Below are 13,168 nucleotides of genomic sequence, written 5' to 3'. Positions count from 1 at the left end.
CAACATAAAAAATGTTATGGACACAGTTGTTCCAATGGTTAATTATATTTGCCTGCACTGACTCACACATTGCCAATTTAAAGTATTTCTGGCTGATATCAAACCGTAATACCTGGACATCCCCTACCATGCCGAAGCAAGATGGCTGAGCAGAGGGAAGGTGCTTCAATCTGTTTTTCTCATGAGGGATGAAATCAATAACTTTTTGGAAATGAAAGGATGTCCAGAAGAATTACTTCATGATCCTAAGTGGGTGGCAAATTTGGCTTTTTTGAGTGACCTAACTGGTAAAAAAAAAACCTTATTTTGTGGGAAAAACAGTTGCGCGAGGAGAATTGTTGACACTTCCCTGCATTTGACAGCGTCGTAAGATGATGTGGATTTTTCAGATTATGTTCAAATCATTTGCAAATTACAAAAAGAGTTTGAAAACAAATTTTTGGAGATAAGTGAGCTTCAACTGACCTTAGATATATTTGACTGCCCGTTTTCCCTTCGGGCAGAGGACATCTCACAAGTTTTTCAACTAGAGCCGATTGACCTGCAATGCAATATCCGGCTGAAGGACCGCTTTCTTATGGGTAAAACTTTGGATGACTTTTATAGCTCTTTTCCACGAGAGAAGTATCCCCTTTTGCACCAGCATGCAAAGTTCTCTCAATGTTTGGTTCCACGTATTTGTGAGTGCTTTTTCTCCCTTTTAAAGTTTGCTAAAACTAAGAACCATTCACTACTTAGCGATAATAATTTGACTAATTCTTTGAGGTTAGCAGTCTTCTGGAATATTGTACCAAACCTAAACAAAATCAGTTCCTCGAAAAAGAAAAATGTTGTCTTTTTAACAATGTTGACTGTAAGGATTAAAGGTCTTCTATTTTTTAATAGGTTTTTAAACTTTATCAATTAAAATTATTGCGTACAAAACAGCAAACTAAGGATCTGATGTCTAAACTTTGAAAAGGGATATGTGAGACTCTTACGTAAAACTGTTTCTAAAACTAGTTCATTTAAGAAATTGATATATCTTTCAGAAGATGCATACTGGACATACGATGAGTGTTCATGTACAATACAAATAGAATCAGCTACTAAGTTGAAACTTCCTGGCAGATTAAAACTGTGTGCCGGACCGAGACTCGAACTCGGGACCTTTGCCTTTCGCGGGCAAGTGCTCTACCAATTGAGCTACCCAAGCACGACTCACGCTCCGTCCTCACAGCTTTACTTCTGCCAGTATCTCATCTCCTACCTTCCAAACTTTACAGAAGCTCTCCTGCGAACCCTGCAGAACTAGCACTCCTGAAAGAAAGGATATTGTGGAGACATGGCTTAGCCACAGCCTGGGGGATGTTTCCAGAATAAGATTTTCACTCTGCAGTGGAGTGTGCGCTGATATGAAACTTCCTGGCAGATTGAAACTGGTAGGAGACGAGATACTGGCAGAAGTAAAGCTGTGAGGACGGGGTGTAAGTCATGCTTGGGTAGCTCAGTTGGTAGAGCACTTGCCTGCAAAAGGCAAAGGTCCCGAAGTTCGAGTCTCGGTAAGTTGTTCTTCGATTTTTGTTTTGGATATTGTTTTCTAAAGCTTTGTGTAGTAATTCTTCCACACGGACACTTAATTGTTACCTAAACAGTAAATGGTTTGCTTGTTTTACCGCTCATCGACTACTTTTACAGAGCTGCGCTTCCTCTGTTATTTTGTTTACATTGGATCTGACCACAGGACAGTCCAGGGCAGAGCAGTGCTGTGCAGTCTCACTCACTCCGCAGCTAACTCTCTTGCTCCTATACCAACACTAGCGACACAGGGTTGCGTACGGATGCTGAACTACACTGCCTTGCGCCCACGGGGCACGGCCGCTCCCAATTCTGGGATGAGCCTGTTCTAGTATGTGTTAGTTTGTTGTTTCTATGGATTATTTGTTCTTTTTTTTCATTTTAGTTGTTTTCTTGAGACTTCTTTTATTTTCCCCACTAATGTTGCTGTTTCCCTTCCCCTAAGATGTGGTTTATTGTCTGTCAAAGCTCTGATTAAATTTTGCCCTGGTGAGCCGTTCTTGCTTTTCAGTCTTGACTATTCATTCTCAAAACATAGTTTATAGTGGCATTTAACTGTGTAGTGGACTGACTACTGACACGGTGGCAGTAATTTGCACAAGAAACCTTAAAATTGCAGGAACCTATCTTGGGCATCTTTCCATAAATCACTTAGCTGCCCACGATAGTTTGACATTTTCAGAATAACATCCACCAGGCACTGACAGTGTTGCAGAGGGAAGGAAGCTTGTTAAACTATCTCTTAACTATTTATTTTCACTTCACACCACTAAAAAACACTTCAAAAGTGTTAACAATTTAGTCAATCAAATACTCCGACAACAAAATGTCACCCTTTCCATAAACACTCTCTCACCTAATTTTGCATAAAAGCAGAAATTTAACTCTCATTCTGTGCTTTGTGCAAAGGTCTTGTAAAGGTTATACCTGAGAAAATATTTGTGTAAACCAAAAGCCAATAAGATGAAGACAAGCAAGTAACCACCCACCTATACATCCAACATGCATGATATGTATGGACACACAGTATGATCAGTTATTCATAGCTTTTGGATCTTATGCCTGCACACCACTCAGGTTCAGGGTACTAAGAAGAAACTGCTAAATACTAGTTTTACGAATGTACTGTCTGTACTAATTGCTGTTGACAGTACTCAGAATTTTGCCTGCAAGGTAAGTACTAACCAGCCATTCTGCTTCCTTGTAATTTGATAGTATTCATCAAGTGAATTTTCCTTTTTATACAATATACAGCTGGTAGTGTTATAAAGTAAGGTGATCATTAACTCAAAAGTTGATTTCAACACCACAGCAACTTGTCATTTTTCACATGCAGAAATTATTGTGAAAAGTGAAAGAAGTGAGCTACAGGAAAAAATCTAAGAACCAACTGGAGATTGAACCATGAACATTTCAATTACTAGTCTGATACAACTCATTCAGCCAACAACCCATCTTGCAGCTAGGCCCAAAAGCAAAATTTTATGTGATTGAGCAATACGTATTTTGATTGCATTTCATAACTTACACACAGAATACCATGTAAAATAACACAGTGTATAAACTAAATTGTTATTTATAATACCAGGTGCTCACGAAATGTGAAACCCTGTTACCTGCACATTTCTCTCGTAAATGGATAGTTTATATTCTGAATCAACAACAGTGCTCTGGGGCTTGAATCGCTGCACTGTTTGTGTCTGAGCTGGCAAAGCCCACCTGGAAGAAACAGACTCAATTTAGATTTAGTTTTAGATGTCAGTTATTGCGCGGCATTAGAAGTATTACTTACCCATCTTCTACTTCTATGTTCATATTTTCTGAGAGATTGTGAATAAATTTTTGATAGTGTTCCAAAACAGGATAATCATAGCCTTTTATCTGAATGTTGATAGCATCATAAACTGGAATTTTTGGTTTTAAGGCCTGAAATATTTAATGTTTGACATTATACAATTATACAATTTCTTTTCACAAGTACAAAATCTAACCTATATGCAGTTTTTTTTTTTATATTTGAAGCTTGACTTAACAAGTTTACATGCTGATGACTTTGCTACCAATTCTAAAAGCTAGCTTCATCAGTAATTATTGTATTTTTTAGGGTGATTTTTTGGTGAAAACCCCACACATGTAATCTCCTTTCTTTCTTTGTGAGTGTGTGTGTGTGTGTGTGTGTGTGTGTGAGAGAGAGAGAGAGAGAGAGAGAGAGAGGGGGGGGGGGGAGGAAGAGGGAGATCACCTCTCTGGAAGATTATGTGAATCAGAAAGTAGAAGTCCCTAATTTTTGTAACAACGTGGAATTCATCATATATAGAAAAAGTGTAATGGAAGTGCACCTTCCCTGCATGTCGATGTCGGGGACTAAATATTTGCAATCAAATTCAGCAAAGTGTTTATGTTCCAGAATTTGGACATTCAGCTGAAAGGGAACTTATTGCACTCATCTGTTGGGCAAATATGTGTTATCCAATAATTAAGGGTAGCAATACAGAGAAAAAATTTTATGCTCTAAAATAAGGTAACACGATTCTGTGGACAAATTATAAATGATGTACTCTATAAGCTACACAAAATCTCAGTGCATGTGCAGATACAGTGACTTATTTAAAAGTGAGTTATGTTAATTTGCGTTTGGTCAAACTGATAAAGGATCACTATCAACTTATTTAAAGGGTGCAACTGATTAGTTGAGATCTGGCAAATACATGTCAGTTGTAGTTAAAGCTGAAAGACGATATACACTGCAGTTTGGATAATATGTTCCAAGAAGAAGAATAATAGACTGCAAATACCCACACTGTTTTAATGGCACCACTCTGAGAATGTTGCGAAAACAGAGGTGACTACTACTACTCTTGCTATCCAGGGTAACTGTTAGAGGGAAGTTAATAGCAACTTGTACATCCGTGAGGAGGGGCACATGCAGCCTAGTGCAATTTTCACAATCGGAACCTGAGGAAAGATCTATCAGAAAATCTTGTGAATTTCTTGTCACAAGCCAATGAATGTGTCCAAACCTTCCATTCAGTATCCATCTGGTGTTGAAACTGAAGGCATCAGAGGGAAAACGGAAATTTAAAAATGTATTCACACACAGGAGCCCCAATTTCCGACAAACTGCACAACTCACAAATGAGATATATTGACTTTAGCACCCCCAGTATTGAAAAACAATGATGACTATTTAAAGTGAACAAGGCACCAGCCCTGACAGAATTCCAGTTAGATTTTACATTGAATACACCACAGAATCAGCTTCTTTCCCAGCTCATATTTATCGAGAATCTCTCGTGCAGCAAATAGCCGCATGTGACAGGAAAAGAATGCTGGTCAGCCCTGTTCACAAAAAAAGTAAAAGATTGGGTGCACAAAATTACAGAGCAATATCACTGATACCTGTATGCTGCAACATCCTAGGGAGATACTATAAACATTATGATGTTCCTGGAGGAAAACAAACATCTCTCAGATACTCAGTGTGGATTTGAGAAAAACCAGTCTTGTGAAACACAGCTTGCTTTATTCATACCTGTTGCAAACAACAGATGTATATGAATAGGCAGATTCGGTCTTCTAGAATTCTGAAAGGTGTATAACAGTGTATCACACCGTTCACTACTAACCAAGTTATGATCACATGAATCAGTCAGCTATAGTGAATGGCAAATATTCAATTGAGCTGCACGGAAGTGTGATAGGACAATGCTTTCAGTATACATAAACTATTTATCTAACACGGTCCCGCTGCGTGGTCTGAGGCGCCTTTCCACGGTTTGCGCGGCTCCTCCTGTTGGATGGTTTGAGTACTTCCTCAAAGCATGGATGTGCGTGTTGTCCTTAGCGTAAGTTAGTTTAAGTTAGATTAAGTAGTATGTAAGGCTAGGGACCAATGACTTCAGCAGTTTGGTCCCATAGGAACTTAACACAAACTGAGAGAGAGATCTGCAGCAGTATAAGATGTTAAACGAAGGTGATATTATGTACAGGAAAGTATTGTGATTGGACAACTGCAAGGAACTTCAACAAATTTCAATTTGGTGTAATGAATGGCAGTGCCCTTTAAATGTTGGTAAATGATAGTAGCTGAATACAAGGTTAGTGGTGAACATCTTGAACACGTGTCATCCATATAGATATTTCGTGTTAACACAAAGAAGCAACAATATGAAATGAAAAATAACAATAACAGTATTCAATTATACAGTGGAATACAGGGAAGCAACCACGTCTGTGTAGTCTGGTGGCCACATACTGCTGTGCACTGCTACACTGAACTGCTGATGTTTTTATAGTGATGCCCAACAGTTGGCAGCACTTGCACACGAAGAAAGGACTGAACATTAACAAAAGAGTACCTCAGGTTTCCATTGGGAAAAATACTTCTGTTGCAGTTAAGACAGAATAAAAGTTCCAACGCGTACACAATTGCTGCCAGAGGGTCTGAAAGGGTTAAGTTCTTCCACTAAAGTGTTGAAATTTATCTGCACTACAGGAAACAATACAGGATAACCAGTTTAAATTTCTGCGTTGCATCTTGTGCCTGTCCCCAATGAATTATTTATAAGTGTGACATCTGCAAAGTTTTACAGTTCTTAATAGGCAGGAAAAATAAACAGGCAATGGATGTGTTCAAAACTAACACGTTATCTCAAACGTGCCTAGGAAAACAAAATGAATATTCAACTGACAATGTTGTGAAGGCTAATTCACTGAGGTTACTTGTTTAACTACACAATACATGCAGAGGTGCTTACGTTTCTTTATGGCCATTTTTGCTAACCAGTCTCCCACATTCAAATGAAAACAACTTTGCTATATAAGTAAAGTGGAAGCACACTTACAGTGGAATCTCATTTCTCTGTCCCTGATTAAATCAGATCTTTTTTAAATATTTTTATTTTTGCCGTAGTAACTGTGTAAATGACTGGCTGCAAAATGATAATGATGTTGCTATAGTGTGATTTCTGATGATGAAATTATCACCAATTGTTCACCTGCAGTCAACGACAATAGTGATAGTGGATTTGGCGAAGAAGTTGGCACTCAATCAGAAGACACTATGATGTGTACAGAGGCAACAACAAACCATCGACAGAGTAATGGTTTATTTGGAATGCCAGGCAGAAACAAGTTCGGCTGAACAAATGCTGGTGAAATGTCTGCATCACTGAACTGTGCATAAATGACACAGAAATCTGGTTACAAAAATTACTGATTATTTCAGCATACAAATCTCACTATCTGTTTATTTTCAATATTCAATCAAAATTTATGTGAAAATAATATATACAAAATATTTATTTGCAGTCTTTATCCCATTTCATTCTAATTTTTTTGCGGATTACCTAGAATGCCCCTTGTAATCTGGATACATGAGGGTCTACTGCAACTGTTACTGACATCAACACACACAAAAATTGTGAGCACATTATGCATATAAACTAATATATGCTTAATCTTAGTTAAAATATTCTCTTCACAAAGTTTTAATTTCTTGTCATCAACACAAGAAAAGAACGTGTAGGACACTTTTACTTATAATTTTCTCAAATTTATTAACAGAAAAAAACTATTTACGGCAAAGCATTTCATCTAACATCTAAGTAATCCGGTTCATATATGCTGTAATTCCGGGCTCTTCCTCTCTGATTCTGTGCCAACGAGAACTTCTGCAAACAGTCATTAAGGTGAGATGATCTTGAGACCTGCAAAAGAAGCAATAACTATATAGAGCTACTCCCAATATATAATTCATCATCAATATTGCAAAAAAAGGTCAGGCACCATGAAGTTTTGAATTACATGTTTGTCTGCAGTCTTTATCCCATTTCATTCTAATTTTTTGTGGATTACCTAGAAATCTAAATGCAGTGACAGACCATTTGCAGAAGGCAAGTTATCAATTTCCTTACTCATGGATCGACACTACAGCAAGTCAAAGAAAGTTTCCTTGTCATCAAAATACACACATTTTTTTTAGTTTCAGCATCTAAAAGGGCTGCCATACACATGTCAATTATCTTGTACAGTTTTCACCAGTCATCAGGTACAAAAACTGACAGCACTTGTGGACAGAGCATTTTAAGTTGACATTTCAAAAACATTTACAAAGACATCTTCTTTTACCAGGAGATAAGTTCCTCTGCATGACTCCTGAAATCACTCAAGTGGCATTGTATAATTGGAGCTGTAGGATCACCACCTATCGTGTTTCTCTCTTTCCATTACAACAGGGCACCGGAGGTAACGGCAGTTGTCTTTGCTGGTAATGCAAGTATTATAATTAAGCCTAAACAAGTAACTTCAACACTTGAAAATGTAAATAACTTGCCTCACAGTCTATCCTTTTCATAATATTGTCATTATTCCATCCTGGATTTCCACTGTTTGAAAATGTAAATAACATTTTCTTGAGAATTGATAATGGGTTCTCTGCAAATGGTCTGTCACTGAATTTAGGTAAAGCACAAAGCATGCAATTCAGTACTGCACAGGGTCTCTGGCCACACCTCTAAAAATAATAAACAAGTGTAAATCAATATATGAAACAGAATATTCTGAGTTATTTAATTGATAAGAACCTTAGTGTGAAGTCAAATGATACAGATGTTCTTAAATGTCTAAGTTAAACAACTTCTGCATTACATATAATATACACTCCTGGAAATGGAAAAAAGAACACATTGACACCGGTGTGTCAGACCCACCATACTTGCTCCGGACACTGCGAGAGGGCTGTACAAGCAATGATCACACGCACGGCACAGCGGACACACCAGGAACCGCGGTGTTGGCCGTCGAATGGCGCTAGCTGCGCAGCATTTGTGCACCGCCGCCATCAGTGTCAGCCAGTTTGCCGTGGCATACGGAGCTCCATCGCAGTCTTTAACACTGGTAGCATGCCGCGACAGCGTGGATGTGAACCGTATGTGCAGTTGACGGACTTTGAGCGAGGGCGTATAGTGGGCATGCGGGAGGCCGGGTGGACGTACCGCCGAATTGCTCAACACGTGGGGCGTGAGGTCTCCACAGTACATTGATGTTGTCGCCAGTGGTCGGCGGAAGGTGCACGTGCCCGTCGACCTGAGACCGGACCGCAGTGACGCACGGATGCACACCAAGACCGTAGGATCCTACGCAGTGCTGTAGGGGACCGCACCGCAACTTCCCAGCAAATTAGGGACACTGTTGCTCCTGGGGTATCGGCGAGGACCATTCGCAACTGTCTCCATGAAGCTGGGCTACGGTCCCGCACACCGTTAGGCCGTCTTCCGCTCACGCCCCAACATCGTGCAGCCCGCCTCCAATGGTGTCGCGACAGGCGTGAATGGAGGGACGAATGGAGACGTGTAGTCTTCAGCGATGAGAGTCTCTTCTGCCTTGGTGCCAATGATGGTGGTATGCGTGTTTGGCGCCGTGCAGGTGGGCGCCACAATCAGGACTGCATACGACCGAGGCACACAGGGCCAACACCCGGCATCATGGTGTGGGGAGCGATCTCCTACACTGGCTGTACACCACTGGTGATTGTCGAGGGGACACTGAATAGTGCACGGTACATCCAAACCGTCATCGAACCCATCGTTCTACCATTCCTAGACCGGCAAGGGAACTTGCTGTTCCAACAGGACAATGCACGTCCGCATGTATCCCGTGCCACCCAACGTGCTCTAGAAGGTGTAAGTCCACTACCCTGGCCAGCAAGATCTCCGGATCTGTCCCCCATTGAGCATGTTTGGGACTGGATGAAGCGTCGTCTCACGCGGTCTGCACGTCCAGCACGAACGCTGGTCCAACTGAGGCGCCAGGTGGAAATGGCATGGCAAGCCATTCCACAGGACTACATCCAGCATCTCTACGATCGTCTCCATGGGAGAATAGCAGCCTGCATTGCTGCGAAAGGTGGATATACACTGTACTAGTGCCGACATTGTGCATGCTCTGTTGCCTGTGGTTCTGTCAGTGTGATCATGTGATGTATCTGACCCCAGGAATGTGTCAATAAAGTTTCCCCTTCCTGGGACAATGAATTCACGGTGTTCTTATTTCAATTTCCAGGAGTGTAGTTTGGAGATGAAAATGTCAAAGCTCACTTTCCTTTTTTCATGAACTAATGACATATAGCATCATATTCTGGGCTAACTTGTCACTGAGGAAAAACTGTGTGTTGCACAGTGATGTGTAATAAGAATAATGTGTGGTGTCCCCTCTAGAGCATGTAATTGACAACTCTCTAAACATTTGACACAGCACATTCACCGTTGATTTACTCCTCTATGACGTTTGTTAGCAAAAACCAGCCACAGTATAGAAACAACAGTAACATTGATAAATACAATACTAGAATATGAAATGATTCAAATTATCCGTAACTCAGCATTAATGTAGCACAGAGAGGAACGAGATCTTTGATCATCTACCCAGTGGTGCAAAGAATTTAAAAGATACTATTGATCACTGGAAAGGGAGGAGAGGGGGCACACAACTTACGAAATCATGCAAATGGTCAGCTTACTGCCATATTTTTCATGGAGAAAGTGTAACATAATTATAAAACAGACTCTTTCCATGTCATAGCAAGTTGTCACAATTATGATCCACAGAACACACAAATAACTTAACTACAAAGAAAAATCGGTGTAAGAGGACTCCTGGCAATTGCAGTGGACTGGGTGTGGCTGCTGCATGCACCTACCTCAATCAGTCACTTAAAGTGATTTTGTAAATGTCTCTATGGCAATGTCTCAGTATTGCCAGAGCTCCATAGATGGTTACTGTTTTCACTTGCAGTCACTGGTGCTTGCTTTGTACTTGAAAGCTGGCAACAGCACTTCAAGCAGTCAGGGATAATCTTATGCTGAGTCAACAATAGTTGGGAATGAGTTAACAGATTCTCCACTACAAATTATGCAAGCACAAATTTTATCAGCATCTCTGAATAATTAAGAAGTTTGAGCAGTGGCTCAACATGGAAGCTTGGAAACTATTATCACTAGTGGGACCCTTTGCCATTTTACTCTTGCAAGTGTTTATATTGCATTCCCGTGTGATCACACCACAGAGAACACAAACCAGGATAGCTGAAAAAGCACAAGTACCTTTTGCTGCATCAGATAACATTCAAATTTTGTTGAATGGTTTTAGGTGGTCCCTAGTGGTTCCAACCTGTACATGAGAGCATTGCACTCCAAAGGGTTGCAACCACATTCAATAGGGATGCAGCCCCACATTGTCTTCAAGAAGGGTCAAGACATGTGAGGGAGTCAGCAACGTCAAAGGTTGTCAAGATCACCTCCCTCTTGGTTATTGCACTGGAATCTGTTGTTTTCAGCTACAAAATGTGCGGGAACCAACGCCCCAGGGAAAAGGTGGTTTCATTGACATTCTTTATGACACCCACTGGGGCCTTTTCATGTTGGTCAGATTCTGAGTGATGGTGTGTCTGAAATGTTTTCCTTGGTCACCCATAACAAAATTACACAATTTCAATGTTAGTGGCGAGATTCTGACTTCCATAGCAGAGGTGTCAAAAGAAGGGATGAAATGTAGGTAAGAGGGCTATAATGACCTTCTCACATATGTGGCACACCCAAGGTGCCATTGAGTAGAATTGTCACGAAATTTGGTACCAATGGACATCACTGACCCACCTTACGCCCCCCATGGAGTCCTTAGCTGTAGCCATTTTTTCGCACTCTTACTGTTCAAAGTGTAGCCAAGTCCAAGTGTGACACTGCAGGGTGCTACGCTTTTGTACCTTTACATAGGAATTTTCTAGGCAAATCTGATCCTGATTTTAAACTTACGTGTCACAATGGGAGACAATTACAAGATTTTGGAAAAATGATCCTTTAATTGTGTTGTGCAGTGCATTATATCCGTGTTGTCCCAATGGTTTTTTTTTTCTTCCCCTCATTACTTGTGTTTATCATGCAGCTACTGAGGTTGAGTGGATGCAAACATGAAAAATATGATCACTACTGTTTCACAGATTGAGGTACAGCCTATTCTTTCTATTTTAGTCTAGGTGCAAACAAAATATTGTCTGCAGGTTTCTACTAAGATCAGTCTATTAGCTAAAGCAACAATGGAAGCACCTACAAACTGCACCCAGATGTTAGCATCATCAGACTTACTCATTAACAGGAAGTATAAGATTGTTATAATTTAAAATTCAGCTACTCACAGGGATCCACTGTGTGCTGTAATTATCATATGCCAGCAAAACTTGGTAGATATACTACTGTGTTAATGCAGAACCAATTTAGATGGAAAAAAATTAGTTCCAATTTTGGCCACCAGATGCAAATCTGGTGCTGTGAAAGAAGAAAGGCATATTGAAATGTTTCCATATTTAATGGACTAAGAACAGAATATGGGCAAAAACGTCAAACACGTGAGAAAGACGTAATCTTTATTTTATTATTAATTGCCACTTACACAATTTGTTCAATATGAGCACCAGAGAAGTTGATGAGATGCTGCATCCATAAAACAATGTGATCAGCAGTTGCTCTCAGAAGTTCTAGTGGAGTCTGAGTAATACTGGCCTTCAGATCAGGTAGAGACTGAACATATCCCTGGTGAAAGTGTTCTTTTAGATACCCCCAGTCAAGATCATGTGATCTTGCAGGCCACTCATCTGGGAAACCTCTGGAGATAACATGTTTGTGGAAGGTTGCATTAAGCAAATCTTTCACTGAGCAAACGGCGTGGAAGTGTCGTCCCATCTTGCCTGAGGAAAGTTGTCTCCACACAGTTGTGCTCTTCCAAAGCAGGAATCACATCCTATACAAGGGGATTTTGATAATACGCCGATGCTGTAATACAGCTGACAGACCCTCTGGGTGTGCTCTCTTCAAAGAACAACCAACCAAGAATAAAAGGCACTTGTGACGGGAATAAATGATGATTATGTATCCACACCAAACAGTAACATAAAACAAATGCAATGGCTCTTTGTGCACAACAGATGGTTTAACGGTACCCTGAATTTGTGTATTCACTGCACCCTGTAATGTAAAAGGTGCTTCATCTTCTCTCCACAGAATATTGCCTGTCAGACAATACTTCAGTCTGTGCCAGAAACCAAAGAGCAAATTCAGAACATTGCTGCGGATCATGATGTTTTAGTTGCTGCACCACCTAGATCTTGTTTGGGTACCTGTGTAGAACAGACTGCAAAACTTTCTGTAATGTTGACCTTGGGATGTTAATTCTCATGGAACTGCACTACCCGCAGGCATATGTCGCATCAGTTAAAGCAACAGTAACCGCATCAGTAACTTCCATTGGGATAGGACACTTCCTCTTCCAGGTGCCACACCAAGGTCACCCGTATTTCCAAATCTCATCATCATCTTGTATAAACTACTTAATGACACTGAGCCTCTCCTTGGACCTTTCAGCCAGTGATACTCTATGCAGCACTGTAATTGCTGCTGTTCGCGAATAGCAGTTTCACTAACAGCACATGATGGTTCTTCTCAATAGCCATACTGTTCACTTGTGTCATGGCTTGTCAAATGACAGTGTGTATGTTGTACTGTCATACAAACACGTTGTACTGTCATACAAACACAGTACAGCACCAGATTTGCACCTGGTG

The 13,168-nt window shown here is 40.4% G+C and overlaps 1 protein-coding gene across 4 annotated transcripts in view; it reads right to left on the bottom strand.

The window, feature by feature from the left end:
- The window catches only part of LOC126091865 (39S ribosomal protein L48, mitochondrial), a 78,326-nt gene that overhangs the window by 60,246 nt on the left and 4,912 nt on the right, over window positions 1–13,168 (bottom strand). For all 4 annotated transcript variants that reach the window (XM_049907145.1, XM_049907146.1, XM_049907148.1 and 1 more), the window contains exons 2-4: window positions 7,158–7,265; window positions 3,350–3,483; window positions 3,174–3,276 (exon numbers count right to left, since the gene is read on the bottom strand). In XM_049907145.1, the coding sequence (XP_049763102.1) occupies window positions 3,174–3,276; window positions 3,350–3,483; window positions 7,158–7,265 (345 nt within the window). The remainder of the gene's footprint in view (window positions 1–3,173; window positions 3,277–3,349; window positions 3,484–7,157; window positions 7,266–13,168) is intronic.

The sequence above is a fragment of the Schistocerca cancellata genome, chromosome 7, assembly GCF_023864275.1.
Source record: "Schistocerca cancellata isolate TAMUIC-IGC-003103 chromosome 7, iqSchCanc2.1, whole genome shotgun sequence".
Taxonomy (NCBI): domain Eukaryota; kingdom Metazoa; phylum Arthropoda; class Insecta; order Orthoptera; family Acrididae; genus Schistocerca; species Schistocerca cancellata.
This window is presented reverse-complemented; position numbering and strand designations above follow the sequence as displayed.